General features: G+C 39.4%; 1 protein-coding gene across 1 annotated transcript; it reads right to left on the bottom strand.

Annotated features, from left to right (window-relative positions):
- Positions 1–832: 832 nt before the first annotated feature.
- LOC149462372 (carboxypeptidase A1-like) lies at positions 833–16,619 on the bottom strand. Its single transcript, XM_089677006.1, has 11 exons — positions 16,487–16,619; positions 15,321–15,402; positions 12,003–12,137; positions 6,488–6,592; positions 6,103–6,204; positions 3,267–3,365; positions 2,541–2,651; positions 2,324–2,414; positions 1,529–1,728; positions 1,301–1,385; positions 833–1,064 (listed from the first exon to the last, which is right to left on the bottom strand). Exons 1-11 carry the CDS (start codon positions 16,549–16,551, stop codon positions 877–879), a joined length of 1,263 nt encoding a protein of 420 aa, XP_089533132.1. The 5' UTR covers positions 16,552–16,619; the 3' UTR covers positions 833–876.
- Positions 16,620–21,314: the final 4,695 nt, after the last annotated feature.

The following is a 21,314-nucleotide window of genomic DNA, read 5'->3' as shown; positions in this document are numbered from 1 at the left end:
TTCTGATTCTGCTAATAAACTCCTTTGCAAAAGAAATTGTATCTTTTGGGTTTCTTTTGCAAATGATTATCTGATGCAATTGTATCAATAAATCAATCAATCTTAAAGGAAATGTACTGTGTAGTGTTTTTAAATATATTCTCTTTATTATGTTCAACACGTAAGAATAAAACTATAAAATATTTTTTTTAATCAAAATTTTATTTTTACCATTTTCTTTCATCAGGCAGCAAATTCTGTGCAAGAGCAGTAGTTTTCTCAAGCCTGAGATAGCAGTGCTTAAATACAAAAAAATGACCTAGGGGGGGATACAACCCCCTCTCCCTGTTCTGTCAGAGACAAGAGCATCAGTTTACATAGGTGGCTAACAAGCAAGGAGGCAGTTTTCGGCTTTCTAATGATAAAGCTTAGAATGCTTTGAAAAATGAGTGTCATGGGGTGAATATGAGAGGGAGCGTTTAAAATATATCTAAACTCAAAACTTTTTCATTAATAATTTTGGATAGCGGGAATGGTTAAAACCTCTGTTAAGTTTCTCTTTTGCTACCTGTGTCTCTGTAGACACAATAGGGAGAAGGAGGAAAACTTTCCAAACAGAGAAAGATCGTCTCTCAGACAGTTGTCAGTAGCAATAAAAACCTGACAGAGGTTTACCAATCTATCCAAATCTATCCAAAATTTGAAAAAAAGTTGGGTTTAGATATATTTTAATGTTTGTAAGATAAGGGTTATTTACAAATATAAAATCAGTTTAAATACTTGTTAACTCAAAAAATAAAACTGACAAAACACCAATATAGTTTCCATTAGGGTGAAAGTAAACACAAGTCAGTTTAGGGTGGTTATGAATTTTTATTGTACATACTAGATTATAGTTTAATAGAGATTATCACGAGTGTGCTCAATAAGAACAGTAAGGGCCAACCAGGTCTCCTGAGCTGTGGGAACGATTTGGTTAGCTGGAAGAGCAAATCCATAGCGACCAGTGTCACGAAGCTCAAAGGTGTAGGAGTGTTTAATACCCTGGTTGTAGGTCCAGTCAATGGTTCCACCACTGGCTTGGTCTGCAAAGAAAAAAGAAAACAGAACAGTTGCTGATGGTGTTGGAAATAAAAAAGGTTTTGAATTTGAAAAAATAAAAAGGTTTTAAATGATTTTTTATGACAGATAGAGCAGAGAAAATTTTTTTACGTTAAATAGCATGATCAGTATTACATTTTTCAAGATATCCAAAAAAGATTCTTTGGAATTTTGTTAACTTCCATTGAGGCAATGCTAAGTATTTTAAGTAAATACTTACAGATAGTGGTGATAATGCTTCCGTAGGTATATCTGGTGCCATAGAGGGATGCCAAAGCATTAACTGCTCTTGTAGACACTGCATGCTGTATAGAAAATAAGGCAAACATTTTAAATTTATTGTTTCCACACATTTTGCTACTACAGGCAACCTTTGAAGTAAAAAATATGTTGATTGTCAGTGAAATAATATACAGAAATATTGATAAGCAAAGCTCATTGAGCTTACCAATTCAGCTTGGTCAGGTGCAGGAGTACTAGTATATCCATAGGGGTAGAGGAGCATCTGAGAATAGCTGTGGATTGAAACAAATCCCTTGATATTACCATGGCTCTTCACAAAGTCCACAATGGCCTTGACTTCAGCCTCAGAATTGGCTGCACGTCCCCTGTAGGTCTCAGTGCAAGGGTTGCTGCTGGATCCACCACCTGGTGAATAATTCATCAATTTTAGTAATACCTATTAATTGTGTAATCCCTAATATCTCCTCACTGGGGCATTTCCCCTTACTACATTTCCTGGTAATAGGGGAAGAGGAAAATTAAGAAAATATTTGTAACAGAAACAGTCTTTTTCAGGTTTTTTAATGTTGTCCCCAAAAGGGGAACTTGTGTCTTGTAGGAAAGAATGTAATGGAACTTCCTCACTCTTTTCAAAACTGAAAAAATAATGTTTTGTCAATTAGTGGATGTAGTCTTTGCTTTTGCCAGTAAGTCTGGATTTACAGATTTTTGGCTTGACTTGGACTATAATGTTTTAATAACCAGGCTCACGCAGGAGAAATATGCTCCTTTACAGTACAATGTAATTTCGTAAACTGATCATGGAAGCTGTGGTGAATGCAAAATGGACTACAATGAAAAATGGATTGACTAAACGTATATTCTAGGACTTTTAGGAAATTCAGCTTTTGACACATCAAGCCCATCCCCTACCACTACTAGCTTTAGCCTCTTATTTAAATTGTCTCCTAGAACATAACATTATTTATAGAATCTGACATGGAAAAAAAGTAAATGTTACCGCCAAAACCAGCATCCCAGTTTCTGTTGGGGTCAGTTCCTACGCAGGAAGAGCCACTATTTGGAGATCTGGTTTTACGCCACATACGGTCCTGTAACAATAAAGATGGATTATTTAATAGGGAAATGCTAATTTTTTTGCTGATGATATACAGTAAATACATTATGTAATTATGGTAAAATGATGAAAAACACAAAAGAGATTACAGCATAGTTACATTGGAGTGGGTGTAAGCATAGCCATCAGGGTTGGTGACGATTTCCAAATAGATATCCAGACTGTTGAGAGTGGCAGTGAGAGAAGGGTCATTGCCATAATCTGTGACAATCTGCATGAGAAGATACATAATGAAATCATTGTATATTCTTTTTATGCATTAATTTTATTGGACTTTAAATTATGGTTACAGTCTACATATATTTCAAATGAATCTCTTAATGGTTGGTGCATTTCCTGATGAAAGAAATTTCTTCTATTGTAATTTTATTAATACATTTTACTTATGAAAAGATCGTCTTGTTTGATTAAAAATTCTGATATGTTTGGGTAAAATGACCCTATAGTAAGATAATACCTCGGATTCCAGTCCTGACATCTTTCAAGTGCTAGTTGATCGGCTGTCATCCTCAAGCTTTACTACAAACGTGAGACAAGTAAGAAGCCAAAGATGTCAGAACTTGGGACCTCCATACTAATTCCAGGTCAGTTACTCAATACCAAAGATGGAGGATGGGCAGGCTAGCCAGGCTATTACCATTTTAAGATGAGGACACTAGCACAGTACTCTCTTAACAGTACTTCACAGAAATTCAAGAGCCCTGATCATCTCCTAAACCAGTAACGTGATTTGTGCTGGCAGACTAGTTTAGTGTCATACTCAAAAACTTGTGCTGTGATCATACACAACTCTAATCCAGGAAATATAGGAGTTATGGTTATCTACCTTTTTGGCAAACCAGATGCCACTGGCCTGAGTGACCCACTCCCGAGAATGAATTCCAGTATCAATCCAGAAAGCGGGACGATTGGCTCCAGTACTGAACTAAAGAAGAAAGGCAACACATTTATGACAAAAACAATATCTGACAGCATGTCATTTGGCAAATGTTAGTTACTTGTCTCAACAATATGTACCAGAAAACACTACTATAAAGGACTGGACTGGGAAATAAAATAGGCTTGGGCATTTTAGACTGAGCAGCCAAGGGACCAGGGGAAAAGGGGGGAAATGGGATGAGGGGGGGGGTGTTTGTAAAGGGGGGTTTGGTTGGTGAAGGGAGGCTCAAGGAGTTGGTCCTCCGCAATGTAATGTAAAGGGGCACTGTGATATAAAAGGGGACTGCTTTGTAAAGGGGCACTATATTGATTGTAGCGCCCCTTTACAGTGAAGTCCCCTTACATTACAGCCCCTAGCAATTACAGTCCCCTCACCATCACAGTGACCTTTGCAGTTATGCCCCCCTTTTCCCTCTAATCAGAGGTTCCCCTTTTAATCTCTGCCTCCTCTGCACAGTCCTACCCCCAGAAAACACCATCCAGCAAAGAGACATTCCCATCCAGCAAATTGACATCCCCCTCCAACAAAGAGACATCCCAATCCAGCAAATAGACATCCCCATAAAGCAAAGAGACAGCCCAATTCAGCAACAAGACAGCCCAATTTAACAAAGAGACATCCCCATATGGCAAAGAGATATCTCCATATAGCAAATGGACATCCCAATCCAGCAAAGAGACAGCTCCATATAGCAAGGAGATGGCCCAATCCAGCAAAGAGACAGCTTCATATAGCAAAGAGATGGCCTAATCTGGCAAAGAGACAGCTCCATATAGCAAAAAGATGGCCCAAGCCAGCAAAGAGATAGCACAATCCAGCAAACAGACAGACAGCTCCATATAGCAAAGAGATGGCCCAATCCAGCAAAGAGACAGCCAAATCCAGCAAAGAGGCATCTCCATATAGCAAAGATGTGGCCCAATCCAGGAAAGAGACATCCCAATTCAGCAAAGAGACAGCTCCATATAGCAAACAGACAGCTCCATATAGCAAAGATACATCCCAAATCCAGCAAAGAGAGAGTCCAATCCAGCAACAAGAAAGCCCAATCCAGCAAAGAGACAGCTTCATATAGCAAAGAAATGGCCCAATCCAGCAAAGAGACAGCCCAATCCAGCAAAGAGACAGCTCCATGGAGCAAAGAGATGACCCAATCCAACAATGACACAGCCTAAACCAGCAAAGAGACAGCTCCATATAACAAAGAGACATCCCCATATAGCAAAGAGCTGGCCCAATCCAACAAAGAAACAGCCCAATCCAGCAAGGAGACAGCCCAACCCAGCAAAGAGACAGCTTCATATAGCAAAGGGACAGCCCAATCCAGCAAAGAGACAGCTTCATATAGCAAAGGGACAGCCCAATCCAGCAAAGAGACATCCCAAATCCAGCAAAGAGCCCAATCTAGCAAAGAGACATCCCCATATAGCAAAGATCTGGCCCAATCCAGCAAAAACACAGGTCTATATAGCAAAAAGATGGCCCAATCAAGCAACAAGACAGCCCAACCCAGCAAAGAGACAGCTCCATATATCAAAGAGATGGCCCAATCCAGCAAAGAAACAGCGCAATCCAGCAAAGAGAGCTCCATATAGCAAAGGGACAGCCCAAACCAGCAAAGAGACATCCCAAATCCAGCAAAGAGAGAGCCCAATCTAGCAAAGAGACAGCTCCATATAGCAAAGAGACATCCCAAATCCAGCAAAGGGCCCAATACACTCCCCCCCACACACATACACCACTGCTAGAGAGCGGGATATGTGGCTATAACACATACTGTGCTCACCTTCCTCCCCTGTGCAGCTGTCATGATTAGGAGAGAGCCCACCATTGTTTCATGCAGTGTATTTCCAGTGGCCAGCCTGGGAGGTATTTTTCTCCTGCTGGCAGGTCCCCTTCTGCACTTTCTAGTTTGCTGGAGCTAGCCCTGCTGTAGGCATGGCTGCATAGCAGGAGGCGAGCAGCAGCCACGGTCTCTGTTAACCCCGTCCAGACCACGGCCACCGCTTACCTCCCACTGTGCGGCCCAGTCATCAACAGGCTGCTCTTCTTAGGACATGAGGCCCAGCAGCCTCAGCCCACCAGTCAAATGCACGGTGCACCCTATGGCCAGTCCGGGCCTGCTACTATATGATCTATTTCATGTACATGGGAATATCGTCTATTGGATGCCGAAAAATTCCTGACATGAATCTGACATCCCTACTCTGGTAGCACAAATTGCTAATCAGCCAATCACATGGCATCAATGCATTTATGCATCTAGACGTGGTGAAGACAAATTGCTGAAGTTCAAATTGAGTATTTGTATTTGGGGATTTAAGTGACTTTGAACGTGGCATGGTTGTTGGTGCCAGACGGACTGGTCTGAGTATTTAAAAAACTACTGAGGGATTCTACTGGGATTTGCACAACCATCTCTAGGGTTCACAGAGAATGGCTCAAAAAAGAGAAAATATCCAGTGAGCGTCAGTTGTGTGGACGAAAATGTCTTATTGATGTCAGAAGTCAGAGGAGAATGGGCAGACTGGTTGCTGCAATATTCAGATGGTAGGTTCAGAATTCGGCGTAAACAACATGAAAGCATGGATTCATCCTGCCTTGTATCAGTTCAGGCTGGTGGTGTAATGGTGTCGGTGATATTTTATTGGTACTAGCAGGGCGCACCTAATAAAGTGGATGGTGAGTGTAAATTAATTTTCAAAAATCATTTATCACTTACCTTGAGGACATTGAGTGGGCGTCCTTCATAGCTTTTGCCGATCTCAATTTTGCTCACCAAGCTAGGGTTTTCGGCCACCAGTTGGTCAATAAAAGTGTTAATCTGAAGGAACACATAATATATGTGTAGGATTTGCAAATACACAGTCATATGATAGATCAGATTGAGTAAGAAGCTATGATTTATGAAGACAATTGTCTGTGTATTGTTGGGTACGGAGCAGAGAGAAAAGTCACCAAGTTATCAGGCTGAATGGTTAAATTACAGAATTAAAATTACATTCATATGGTTGTAAGATTTTGCAATTAGATGATCATTTATTGGTTGCAAAGACTATATTTAGCTATGACAAGCTAAATATTTATTTACAAAGTTAAACACATACCTCATTGAAGGTATGGTAGGTAGCATAGTTAAAGGTGTCAGTGGAACGGGCATTTTCCATTGAACGGCCAAACTTAATTTGTCTCTGTTCTTCATCCAGTAAAGCCTGTCATAATATAAAAAGGGATGATCATGTATTCAAACGGGTAAAAAAACATTTTCTATTTTATGTTGGAGTAATTTACTCCTTTCAAAACTTATTAAATAAGGAAATACAAAAAATGGATCTATTTCTACCCTGCCTTTTCCTGCAGCAACATATTACCACAAAAGTATTTGACGGCTGATTAACAAAAAGTAGATCACCACAAAATGCATTTTTGGAAATGAAGATCTGAAAAAAAACCCAGCACTGTGACACCAATTCATAATTATACAAACCTAGCTTGATCTTTTTTTAAGTTAATAAGAAATTAATAAGTTAATTTATTTATTTAAAACTTTGCTGTAGGCATGTGAAAAACATTTGCACAGCCCCGGTATTTGTGTAATATAATTATAATTATGCTGTATCTGCTATGTCTTTAAATGCCATCTACTAGCCATAATGCATTTTTTCCTGATTGGGGTAGTTAAAAAAATACACCATTTTGGCGCCTATGATCATAGGAGATAATTAAATTGCACAAAATATGGAAATTTTCATTAGGGTTCTGCAAGTGTTTGTCACATTCGTTCAGAGAATGATTTATAGATTGACTTGTTAAAGCATACCTTGCAGTAAAATCCAAGGCACCTTACAATGTCTGGGCCTCGTCACAAATCACCTGCTTATAGTAGGTAAAAAATGTACTGATAAAGAACAAAGTTAGGATTTATACTTACCCCCATCTTTTCCCTGCAGCAACTATGTGAGGATGACATTACACTCCTTCCGGCTAGATACTGGGGAATACATAGGAGCTGAAATCTCACAAGAAGATGCTTTTGTTCTTCTCATTTGATTTTGACTGTTTAACATTCCTTAGTGATCTTACTGCAAGGACAGTGACGCCTTGCTCAGCAATGGAAAAGACAGGGGTAAGGTAAGTATAACCACTTCAGTTCCGAAAGGTTTTACCCCTTTCATGACTAGTCCATTTTTTGCTATTTAACACTGTACTACTTTAACTGGTAATTGCGAGGTCATGCAACGCTGTACCCAAACAAAATGTATATAATTTTTTTCACACTAATAGCGCTTTCTTTTGATTGTATATCATCACCGTTGTTTTTTTTATTTTTTTATTATATAAAAAAGGCTGAAAATTTTTGAAAAAAAACAATATTTTTACTTTCTGCTATAAAACATAACCAATAAAACTTAAAAAAAAAAATCTAATTTCTTCGTGAGTGTAGGCCAAAATGTATTCTGCTACATGTCTGGTAAAAAAAATCCCAATAAATGTATATTCATAGGTTTGCTTGAGAGTTATAGCGTCTACAAATTATGGTATATTTACTGGAATTTTTTTATACTACTAATGTAGTGATCAGTGACTAATAGAGGGACTGTGATAGTGCAGTGGGCAATCTGACACTAACTGGGAACTGACTAACTGCCACTGACATCTCCAGTGACACTAGTACAGTGATAATACTGTACACTGTCACTATACTAATTACACTGTCTGTAAAGGGGTTAATATCTCAGGTAATCAAGGGGTTAAATGTGTGCCTAACAAGTGTTAATTTATGTAATGTGTGCTGCTTTTTACTAGATATCTCTTTATTTCTTCTCCCTGCTTTTTAGGGAGAAGAAACAGAGACATTGTTCCCATTGTACAGAGCCCTGTGTTGACTGTAAACATTGAGCTCTGGGCTGAGATTGGATACAGCCAATCAGCAGGTCCCAGCCATGAATCATTGGTTGACAAACTCCCACCATGTACAATCACAGCAAGAGTTGTTTGGCGGGAGCATGCATTTCATTTACATAAGCAAATTCTTTCAAGTCAAAAATACATTTAGGGTCCATGCACACTGGCTTAAAAAATGCTAGTGCTCTTGGCATTAAAAAAAAGCTAATTTTGAACTAGTGTTGAGGAGAGTTTGGCAACATTTAGGAGTGTTTAGCCTTTTTTATCTGCCAGAAAACCGCTCTCAAAAACGCAAAACAGACGTTTTTTTTTTCTGCCTCTAACCACTGAGCTTAAAACATGCCTCTAAATGACCTAATGTGCATGAACACATAGGATAACATTATTTGCTTCTACAGGCAAAACCCTAAATTCTTCTAGGAGCAGCATTTTTTTAAGTGTGCATGGATCCTTAGTGACTGTTTTGGAGCCTAACTATGTACGAAGAATGAGCAGTCTGGTTTGTTAATTGTGGAAAACGTAAATCTCCCCTGTGTTCAGATGATGGACATTAAAGTATTTACATATTTTTAACTTCTTCCTGACCGCCCTATAGCAGAAATACTGCTACAGGGCATCACGGGTGTGCAAAATCACGTATATCACATGATTTTGCATTTCCGCGGCCCGTAACAGGGTCCTAGTCGGTGATTACTCGCCGTCACCCGTCTGACACGGAGCAGAACTGTTTTGTTTACTAACAACCTCCTTGTCAGCTCAGGCACACTGCTGTGGATGGCTGTGCACAGCACAGCCATCCAAAGCAGTGTGCTTACAGTAAAGCACACAGACAGCACCCCATAGTAAAACACACCCAGCACACAGTTAACTCTTTGATCGATCCTCATGTTAACCCCTTCCTGCCCAGTGCCATTAGTACAGTGTCAGCGCTTTTTTTTAGCACTGATCACTGTGTTGGTGTCACTGGGGATGTCAGTGACACCAAATCAGTTCCGCCCAGTGTCAGAATGTCCGCCGCAGTCCTGCTATAAGTCACTGATCGCTGCCATTACTAGTAAAAATTTAAAAAAAATGTAAAAATCCCAGTATATATACTGCCATTTGTAAACGCTATTACTTTCACGTAAACCAATTAATTTACATGTATTGGGATTTTTGTCAGCAAAGACATGTAGCAAAATACATTTTGGCCTACATTTTTGACAAAATTAGATTTTTTTAAGTTTTTTACTGGACATGTTTAATAGCAAAAAGTCAAAATTGTTGTTTTTTTCTCAAAATTGTTGGACTTTTTTTTTATAGCACAAAAAATAAAAAATGCACAGGCGATCAAATACCATCGAAAGAAAGCTCAATTTGTGGGGAAAAAAAGGACGTAAAATTTATTTGAAGGCAGCATTGCATAACTGTGCAATTGTCAGTTAAAGTACCGCAGTGCCATAACATACAAAATGGCTTGGTCAGGAAGGGGCGATAAATCCTCAGGAGGGCAAGTGATCAAGCAGTAAAACAGCTTTAAAACAAGATCTTTTCCCATAGATGGTCTTTAACCACTTTAGTCTCCAGGACTTTTTCTCCCTAAATCCCCTCAAGGCCTTCTTTTTGTTTTTAGCAATGTCACAGTTCTATACATCATAATTTTTAGCGTTTGTAGTCTACCCAACATATTATACATTTTTTTGGGGGGATAGCTAAGGATTTCATTTGGTTGCACATTTGGATATACATGTTTTTATTTCCTTGGTTTGTATTGGGAATAAAGGGTGACAAATTAAAAAAAAGTTTAAAAAGTGTAAAAAAAAATACAAATAATAAATAAATACTGTATATAGTGTGTGTGACTATAATTCCCACCTAAAAGTATCCCCGGGTCACAATAATAATTTGACGATCTGGATGATATAATGTAATATTATTTTAATCAGTAGAGTTTGTTGATTATATTCCTGCATTATATTCTGCGTTGTGAAACATTACAAGAAAATGCTATTTTTTTTAGACTTTTTCCTCTTCATGGGGGTCGGGATCTAGTGAGTGGTGACCTAATAACCATTTCCACAGCTGCAGAGAGCAGCTAGAAAGAGATGTAACAGTTCTGCCTTTGCCTCTGTACTGATAGAAAGTGCTGTCACTATACTCCCAATGTTAACACAACAAGGAAGTATTGCTTTAACATTTTCTATGAAAACATGCTCCTATGCAGTGGTCTGTAGGAGGAATGGAAGCCCAGGAGCCCAGTTCCAGTTCCTAGGATTAGTGCTGGACCCCAGCTGTCAATTACCGCTAACAGTTTACGCACAAGAGGCCGCCTGGACCAGCAGGAACTGCCAAAGTCCAGCTGCCATTTTAAAATGACCCTGTGACAAATGGACGCTGTACCTGTGCCTTTTTAGAATGATACACTGGACTAGAATGGTTAAGCTTGTGCTTTATACATACTGTTATTTCCAATGTGTGTTTATACATTGGACAATTCTGAACAATTCCTGCTCTATATGCAAAATAAAAGAGAAAGGAGCCGTGATTCAAATGCCTGTGTTGTGAACTTTGAAAATGAATTTCTCCAAAATCCTTGCAGTTACAAAGGTGAATGAGTGTTTGTTTTGAAGCGCTTTTACTGTTTCTTCAGAATATGGTAATACTTTAATGTGCACATTCTGGGTACAGGTACAATATAATGGACATGTATAATAAAAAATGTAGAAACTTCCATTGATTATCATCTTCTAAAAATGCCAGTTGCTTGGCTGTCTCTACTTTTGATTCTGCCTGATTCACTGACCTTGAACAAGCATGCAGTAACTGAAGTCAAAATTGCTGATTTTCGTAACTGTTCCTAGCAAGCAACTCAGAAATAGCTCAAGACATTGGAACAGCATGATAGCCAACTAACTAGCATTTTCAGAAGGAAAAGTCAGTAATGAAAATCTGTATTTCTTTCAGTAGATGTTTTATTTCATTACTTATATATAGTGCTGGTCCTGTGGAAATAGCATGCAATTAAATATTTTGTCAGGAATTATTTATAAATAATACATATTCTAAAAAGTTTGGCCCTGCCTCATAGAAGTTCAACAAGCATTTTCAATGCAGGCTTAATTCTATTGGCTTTTATCAATGTTTTCACTTCGTCTTATTAGATCATGCAGAATTTTTTTTTTTTTGTTTACATTTCCAAATGACAGCAAGACATAGCCCTCCTCATAGCCCTGATCAACATGTATAAATACGTCAGTGGTTCATCTAGTGAACTCGGTATAGGGTTATTCACCCTGAGGTCATCACAGAGGACAAGGGGGCACTCTTTACGTCTGGAAGAAAAGAAATGTAATCTCCAAACACGGAAAAGTTTCTTCACAGTAAGAGCTGTGGAAATGTGGAATAGACTCCCTCAAGAGTTGGTTCTGGCCAGCTCAGTGGATTGCTTTAAAAAATTCCTGGATTCTTTCTTGGATACACAGAATATAACTGGTTACTAACATTTATAGGTAAAGGTGATCCAGGGAATATCCGATTGCCTCTCGGAGGATCAGGAAGGATTTTTTCCCCTGCAGGAGCAAATTGGATCATGCTTTGCTAGGTTTTTTGCTTTCCTCTGGATCAACTGTGGGTGTAGGATTATAACTTTTTTTTTTATGGTTGAACTGGATGGATTTTTGTATTTTTCAGCCAGACTAACTATGTAACTGTATCCTTAATGATTGTGATACCAGTCACCTGCAAGTCGTGGATCATGATACTGTACTGGATGTTGTTGGACTCCAGGTAGACCTTGACATCCTGGAGGCTGTAGAATGGCACACGGATGTCAATGAATCTCTTGGGATGTGAAGGTGAGGTCCAGAAGTCAAGCTGCAAGACATAAAGTAAAGATTGTAAAGAATCCATAAAGCCTTTTTTAGCAGCATTGTTTTGAAAAAATGTGCACCTAATGTTCTCAGTCCCACAATTATGTAGGTGATGGTTGAATGTGACATTATGTAATAATACCCTGCTGGTTTTGGAAACTACACAATTAGAGAAAAGTACAAGGTACACACAGACACACTAATACACCCACAAGGTACCAGCACTTAACACAGGATATAGTAGGCAAAAATAAAATACAAATAATAAAAACAACCTTACTAATACTTCTATTTTCCTTTCTAAGACATACATGTACCTACTATAGTGGTGTGTGTATATATATATATATATATATATATATATATATATATATATATATATACACATATATACACATACACAGTATATATACACTGCTAAAAAAAATTGAAGGAACACTTTGAAGACACAATAGATCTCAATGGGGAATAATATCATGCTGGATATCTATACTGTTAGGGACTGGGTAATGTGTTAGGAACGTATGGATGTCCCATTGTTTGATGGAAATGAAAATGATCAACCTACAGAAGACTGAATTCAAAGACACCCTGAAAATCAAAGTGAAAAAATTATGCAGCAGGCTAGTTTCATTGCAGCAACTCAAAATGGTACTCAGTAGTTTGTGCAACCCCCGCGTGCTTGTATGCATGCCTGACAACGTCGGGGCATGCTCTTAATGAGATGATGGATGGTGTCCTGGGGTATTTCCTCCCAGATCTGGACCAGGGCATCACTGAGCTCCTGGACAATCTGAGGTGCAAACTGGCGTCGTCAGATGGACAAAAACATGATATCCCAGAGGTGTTCTATTGGATTTAGGGGGCCATTCAATGGTATAAATTCCTTCATCTTCTAGGAACTGCCTGCATACTGTCGCCACATGAGGTTGAGCATTTTTGTGCACCAGGAGGAACCCAGGAGCCACTGCACCAGTGTAGGGTCTGCCAATGGGTCCAAGGATTTCATGCCGATACCTAATGGCAGTCAGGGTGCCATTGTCTAGCTTGTAGAGGTCTGTGCGTCCCTCCATGGATATGTCTCCCCAGACCATCATTGACCCACCACCAAAACGGTCATGCTGAACGGTGTTACAGACAGCATAACATTCTCCATGGCTTCTCCAGGCCATGTCTGTCACATGTGCTCAGGGTGAACCTGCTCTCATCTGTGAAAAGCACAGGGCGCCAGTGGCGGACCTTCCAATTCTGGTGTTCAATGGCAAATGCCAATCAAGCTCTATGGTGTCGGGCAATGAGCACAGGACCCACCAGAGGACATTCGGCTGTAAGGCCACCCTCATGAAGTCTGTTTCTGATTGTTTGGACAGACATTCACATCAGTGGTCTGCTAGAGGTAATTTTGTAGAGCTCTGGCAGTGCACATCCTGTTCCTTCTTGCACAAAAGAGCAGATACCAGTCCTGCTGATGGGTTAGGACCTTCTATGGCCCTGTCCAGCTCTCCTAGAGTAACTGCCTGTCTCCTGGAATCTCCTTTATGCTCTTGAGACTGTACTAGGAGACACAGCAAACCTTCCGGCAATGGTACATATTTATGTGCCATCCCTGAGGAGTTGGTCTGCCTGTGCAACCTCTGTAGGGTCCAGGTATCTCCTCATGCTACCAGTAGTGACACTGATCCTAGCCAAATGCAAAACTAGTGAAAAACAGTCCTAAAAGATAAGTAGGGAAAAAATGTCAGTGGCCTCCACCTGTAAAATCATTCCTGTTTTGGGGTTGTCTCATTGTTGCCCATCTAGTGCAACTGTTGTTAATTTCATTAACACCAAAGCAGCTGAAACTGATTAACAACCCCCTCTGCTACTTAACTGACCAGATCAATATCCCAGGAGTTTAATTGACTTGATGCTACACTCTGACTAAAAAGTGTTCCTTTAAATTTTTCTGAGCAGTGTATATAGATATACACTGTATATCTATATACACACATATGTCCGTTTGGGAGGGTGAAAAAGTTATATAATTACCCCCAGGATTTACAGAATTCTTCCTAGTTTGGGATAATAAGAACCCACAGGAACTATTTAGTATAGGAAGAATTCAGGAGTGGGAAAACCGTGGGATAGTAAATCTGGCCCAGTTGTATACGTTTGAGTCACTGAAAACATTTCAAGAATTACAAGAGTTTGCTATCTATTATCAATCTTTCTACAGATATCTGCAGGCTAGGCATGCTCTGAGGGAGCAGTTTAAAGCAAAGCTATTAGAGTGGAGTGGGATACCCCTGTTACGTAATGTAATATTTGCATGATCTTCTAAGGAAATGATATCTGATGTTTATGCTTAGAAACATATTGCGGCATTAGAGGGAAATGTTGATCTCCCGTGTAGAAGTAGATGGGTGGAGGACATAGGGAGTAATACAGAAGAGGAGTGGAAATATATATTGGAAGCAGTACCATTGGTGTCCATCTCCTCCTTGAAGAGGATTTCACATTTATTTTTATTACATAGAACTTACAGTATCCCCAAAACATTGTTTACATTTGGGAGACATCCGGATGCTGCATGCCAGCGATGTGGGAATCTTACTGGTGACCTCATCCATATGGTCTGGAGATCCCCCAAACTGAATAGAATTGGTTAGATATTCTTGGTAGCATAAATTCTGTGTTTGGGGTGTCCTTGGGACTGGATCCTAAGTTATATATATTGTGCTATATTGATAAGGGGACCTTGTGTTTATTTCAGACTTGGAAGCTTATTGCACAGAGGTGGCTGGAATCAGACTCTCCAACAAGTACAGAATGGGTTATAATAGTAAAAAACACTATAAGAAGTGAAACGTTTGTTAAATGAAAAGGAGGTGTCTTAAGAAATTTGAGAAAATCTGAGGACCGTGGGTGGATATTATAGGATTGACCTCTAATGAGTGGGTGGTGAGTAGAGTGTTAGAATAATTTTAAAATGTGAAAATAAGAAATGAATGTACATTAAGTTTATATTTGGGAAAACAGCCTAATTGGTTTAATAATATGGGTAGTGAGAGTGATACACCAATGTATGTGTGGGAAGGGGAGGGGGGTATGTTTTGTTATTTTATTTGTATGTATAAAACGTATGTATATAGATGTTGCTTTAAGAACGTTTTCGATAACAATGATTTGATATAAAAAAAAAAATTACCCCCAGGTCCTCAAAGGATTCCAGTTCACGGACCAGGTTTACTTCATTCTCACTGTTGGGAAGGATTCTCAGGACTTGTTGTCTGCAAGTAGATGAAATAATAATGTAAAAGCCACATTAACACTATTAAAACAGGTAAACTAAAGACTTTATAATGATATTAATGATGGGGCAAATGGATGGATTGATTTTTTTGTGATGCTGTTGATTTAGTTTTTAACGTCAAGTCATTCTAAATTCCAAAACAGCTGTTTATACAGGAACATTTATTATTGCTTTGAAAGCAGACTGCAAGAATCAAACAAGGTGTGCACATTTATAAAGATATAGGTACATGGTAAGTTTGAACTAAAGAAATCATGACTGGTGAAACCAGAGCTGCAGTTAAGAGGTCATCACCTGTCATACGACTGCAGTCTTCTGGATCATGAAAGAACTTGCTGTTGGAAAGTCAATAAGAAGTGTCCACATCACCCAGGCATTGATGCAGACAACCAAAGAAAGACCATCCTCTTTGGCAGGGAAAAAGAAGAAGCTGGACTCTACTCTACATAAGACCATGGATTATGGTAGATTTGTGTGAAGTGAAGCTATTTAACTGTAATATATTTGTATGTTTTTAGATGCGTAAATGGAATAGTAATAATAATAAAGAGAATTAAAACTCAAACCATGGATCTAGGTAACTATGTCAGGCATTTAGGATATTTTTAAAAAATAACCTAGTGAATAGTTGGGGGGGGAGGGGGGACTGTGCCTGCAGTTCAGTCTTAAAATGTGTGTAAAACCTTACCCCTGGTTCATACTAGCCCCACATTCTGAATTGCACCCCCATTCATCTCATTTCTGCGTGGATGCATTTTGAAAAAGGTACATGCACCTTTTCCTTGCATGAAATGAGAACACAGCAGCCCATTCAAAGGAATGGGCTGCTGTAACCATGCAAATGGGGCTGCAAGGCCCTCACTAGTGTGAACCGGGCCTAAAAATGAGCTTGATTTACTCCTTTTTGTTTTTTTTAAACATTTTGTTATGTACGTTTAATAAGTGCAAAAAAATGCCCATTGAACCTGCCAGAAATCTAGTTGTGCCCTGTGCACTCTGCTGTTTTATTTCAAGCAATTTTAAGAATTATATTATAATTTTAAGAATTATATTCTACATACCCACTGAAATCCCCAGCACTATAGACGGCAGCCACCAAGGCAAGGAATACCAGTACACCCCTCATCTTGGAATCCTTAGAATTTTACCTTCCAGGTCGTTATATATATACTCTTGACTGTTCAGTGACTGTCCTGTGCTGCCCAATTTTCTGGCTCTGACTGAAGAGCACCTGACTTTATTCCCACAAATACCCGATTATTATGATGGGAACATAGCAGCTGTTAGCAAGATTACTATATTTAAGTTTGCTTTTATCAAGAGGCCTCCTTCACTATTGTTTATTTCTTTTGCTGTATTGTAGAGAAACTTAAAGTAGCATATTTAAATAAACTACTTTGTATTTCATCATAAGTCAAATGTGTAAGACAGATATTGAATTAATTTTGGTTGAATTCCTGACAAAGAACACTGACCACCAACGTAAGGGTGTACTTCTCAGACCACCAATGTCTATTTGATACTGACTGCCAAAATGAGTGGGCCCTTTTCCACTGATAACTCTTCTTTACTGACCACCAAAAAATTAAGGAACTGCACTAACCACCAACGTAAAGGGGCACTTCTTTGTTGATGCAGTTCTCTAGTCACCACCAACATAAATCGGGCACTTTTCTTCAGACGACCAATGTAAATGAGCCCTTGTCCATCAAACCACAGATGTAAGGGGGCCCTTCTACCACTGACCTGGGGCATAGATAAAATGGGGGAATGTGGAGATCCAAACCCCAGCATTGGTTTGCAGCCCAGACATAGCAGCTAGCCTCAGCCGATAGATCTGCGGTGTAAATGTCCTTACCAAGCCTGGCATGGTTGTCTTACAAATCCACTAGTTTCTAGCTAAATGTTCTGCATATGTTTCGCTGTCGGTGATATTACAGCTTGTATAGTTGTTTGGTGGATCAGTATTTTCTATGTGACCTTATGTACATTCATATTGTTCTAAACCTAGCTCACTATGGGGTTTATTTACTAAGGCTAGTTCACTCAGAACTTTGTGTACCTGTGCATGGTAGCCAGTCAGCTTCTAACCTCAGCTTGTTCAATTAAGCTTTAGCAATACAACTTGTAAGCTGATTGGTTTCTATGCAGAAGTGCATGAGATTCTGAGTGAACCAGCTTTAGTAAAAAAAAAAGCCCTATATGATTGGCATACCAGCATGAATGATTCTAATAGATTACTTTAACTGAGCACTGCACTCTGTACATTGGGCTTTATATGACATACTTCTGACTCTAAGTACATCATATACTTTTGAGCCCTTCACCCTTTATGCTATGTTGTACAACAGTTTCTGGTTGCTAAATAGTCACTGACTAATACGAATTTTCTTCTTCAAAGAAGGCTGTGTGATGAAAAGCATATGTAATGGAAAAGTTAGATTTTTTTGCTTTCCATCCCATTATTGCTGCATTATTCTTCTATGGGATTTGTGAGTTAAGTTGAACAGTTGTTTCGAACATTTTAATAATAAAGAAAGCTTGAAGGAGACCACTGGGGGGCTGGTTCTATCTAACAGAGGAGGAGGAGCTAGGTGAGGGAGAGGAGAGGGAAGATGTGGTGAGAGGGTGCAGGAGACTTCCATTCAGCAAGGTACCCCACAGCTGGAGATCAGCCCAATTGTGCTGGAATCTCCACTGCTGGAGGTGGTAGCCAGTTGTGTTGAGGACCCTACTACAGGTGGCTGTCGCTCAAGGACACTTCCAGGAGGACAAGGGACAAGTCTCTGTTCAGAGCTTTGACTTGGAAATTGTAAGTCTAATTGGATGTGAGGCATTCAGCAAACACCTTGGAGATGATTTACTAAAACTGGAGAGCACAAAATCTGGTGCAGCTGTGCATGGCGGCCAATCAGTTTCTAGCTTCAGCTTGTTCAATTAACTTTGACAAAAAAAAAACAAAAACTGGAAGATGGTTTCTGTGCAGAGCTGCCACAGATTTTGCACTTCTCAGCTTTAGTAAATTAACCCCCTTATGTGACTGGACTGCCTGATAGAGCCTTCCCTCCCCCTGATGGTGGCTAAAGCTATACTAAACTATGCTCAGTAGCTGAAGCTGAAACTTACACATGCAAGTCAATGTCTTTTTAATATGAAATTACATGCAATTTTGGAAAGTGTGTTGTGTATACATGAAATCAACAGCTTGCACAATTATATTAAAAACCACTTTACGACCACCCGCCTGCAATGTACTGTGGACGGGCAGCCACTGTAGGCAAAGTGACATATGGGTGCATTGCTGTCTACTTCCAGGTTTCAGGCAGGCAAAGCAGGGATGAGAAACTTAGAGCTCATTTAGTAAAAGCAGCACATCCCTACAGCTGTCACTTGTGGCACATCCGCAGCTTCCCTCTTTTGAAAAGTTGTATTGGAGAGACCAATGTCTTTGGGGCAGCCAGACTCCGGGGGTATGATCTGTATGTGTACATTCCCTGCCAGGTCGACCACACCAGCTGACACCATGAACACTGGGGATGACTACAAGGCTAAGTAGCCCCCGCATACTCTGGTCTGGAATAATGTCTTTTGGGCATTGGCGACAGAGCACACACTACCTATGGGGGGGAAAGGGGTGGGCGCTATTTGTCCCAGTATTATATATAGGTATATCTGTGTGTATGTTTAAATATATATATATAATTTCTGATTGGCAGATCATGTGATGAATATTACGTCTTGTGCACCCTGTAGACTGATGAACCAAATTGATCTGTCATGTGATCGACTCAGTGTACTACTGTTATCATTTTAAATGGTTTAATGATTCATGAGAAATCAGGTCCTTTTCTATTTTTCCAGATTTAACAAAACACAACACAAAGAAGAAATGTACCTGTGCACTGTGGTGCTCTGGTGCGCACTTGCGCACTCTCTATCGACTCATTTAGGGCTAGTTCGCATGTGTTTTGATCTCTGAATAGCGATCCATGTTCAGCGATCATTTGACAGGTGGTAAAGAGGAGTTTTAATCCCTATTGGATACAGCATTGCATGACCGCATAATTACCAGTTAAAGTAGCACAGTGCAGTATAGCAAAAAATGGCCTAATCACGAAGGGGGTAGAATCTTCTGGACCTTAAGTGGTTCATTATTAACTAAATATTATTATTCCTGCAAATGCCTAAACATGACTGATTCACTGATTAAGCTCCCAAATGAAATTCAGCCCTTGATGGCACAGACTATTATAGTAAAGCAGTAAGAACACCAAATGGTGAAACTGTTGCAATGAAGATCCCAGAATAGGTTCTTTGTGTTGTCCCTTTGGTCCCTGAAGGAGGACCTGTCTGATGCCTCTGAAAATGTTGAAAGAAGCAGCAGTTGTACAGAAGAAGCATGCAGTGAAGTGAGCTCCAACCTAGACGGAGTGTGTGGGTTTTTGAAAAAGTTGTTGAGCAGCCTATGTTAAGGAAGGAGCCTTGAAATTGTTCTGTTCACAGTAGTGATGGTACATGCTAGCCTAAAAAGAGTGGGTACTTTATAAGAATACCTGGAACTTTTGGAAATCCCTGGAAGGAAAAAAATGTCCAGTGGGAGAAAGATTGCCTTGGCAACCCTGTAAGGTGGGATAAGGTAAGAGAGGGGGGCTGGGAGACTCTTTGGGGGCTCTGTGGTGTGCATGAAACTAAAGGGCTCTGGAGGCTTTGAGGAAGGGAGGGGCTCTGAGGAGGGGGGGAAGGGTACGTAGGGATTATTGGGGGGGCTTTGATGGAGAGAGGGGAACCCTGGGGCTATGTTGCTCCCCTACCCTCTGCACTGATTGGGCATTGAAGGCAGCTAAAATTCACAAATCTTGCAGTAAATGTTTCACAAAATGAAAGCAGTATATAGTCTATACTATATTATAATATGTCATATACTCTAAGCATTTGTGTTGTGTTTTTAAATAACATTATTTATTTTTTTAATAAGCCCCATATTATATCCTTCATTTCTACAGAACATAATGCTTATCTGTAGGAGGCTTGTTTTCTTGAGCTCCTGCAGCAACAGGTCCTTGAAATAACAGGTCAAGAGAAAAAATTAAATGTACTAATCTGGAGTTGAAAGCTCACAATGTGCTCGTTTTCCCACGCTTATGAGCTTTGAAATGTATTTATTTACATATTATTAAATCTGTTATTTAATAGATTTAACTATACTTACAACAGTAATCATTAATCAGTAAAGTGAAAGTAAATTGTAATTGAGAAGCAAACTGATTTTTATTTTGCACCATTGAATAGAACACTATTGAGACACTGAAATGTAGTATATATAGTGAGCGCTCCTTAAAATAGCCGCTGAAACACCAAAAGGTACCAAGATAAACCTTCAAATGAGTCAATATAAATGTAAGTGCAGCGCTAATAAATAAATATAATAAATGAATATCCAATAATAAAAGCAAATGATGCATAAAAGAGTCCGATAATATGAAAATAAATAAGTTCATGTAATAAATCCAAAGGGTCATAAATTCAGCAGCAGATATAGAGTAGACTTGTGACACGAACCAGTAGTAAAAGTGCGCACTCACTGGAAGCGCATAGATAATGTGCATATAATATTATAACCACCAGGATGACTCTAGATAGGCGGGACAAGTAGGTGAACTTCTATCTATGGAATGGTCATCAAGCCTTGGGAAATAGTTGGAATCTGTTGGATCCAGAGGTTCCCTTAAGGATGGATTAGGTGCTCAGCCTGAGTACAGGGCTCCCTTCCTCTGCTTGTAGAAAATCATTGGGGGTGACCTGCAAGCTTAATAGCTCCAATAGGGAGCCAAGAAACAGGTGCCTATAGTGTAGTATTTCAAAATATTTAATGGTATTCAAATGGTTAAA

This window comes from Staurois parvus, unplaced genomic scaffold, assembly GCF_062004578.1.
Source record: "Staurois parvus isolate SC_StPar_1 unplaced genomic scaffold, SC_StPar_1.0 ptg000175l, whole genome shotgun sequence".
NCBI classification, from domain to species: Eukaryota; Metazoa; Chordata; class Amphibia; order Anura; family Ranidae; genus Staurois; species Staurois parvus.
Note: the sequence above shows the minus strand (reverse complement) of the source record. Positions and strands in the feature narration are given on the sequence as shown.

What these genes read in the sequence shown, in the direction of transcription:
- LOC149462372 (XM_089677006.1), bottom strand. Translation starts at nt 16,551, where the DNA reads ATGAGGGGTGTACTGGTATTCCTTGCCTTGGTGGCTGCCGTCTATAGT. An exon ending in AATCCTTTGAGGACCTGGGG is followed by an intron (nt 12,138 to 15,320) that starts GTAATTTTTTTT and finishes TATGTCTTGCAG; the next exon opens with CTTGACTTCTGGACCTCACC. An exon ending in ATGCTTACACCCACTCCAAT is followed by an intron (nt 2,415 to 2,540) that starts GTAACTATGCTG and finishes TTATTGTTACAG; the next exon opens with GACCGTATGTGGCGTAAAAC.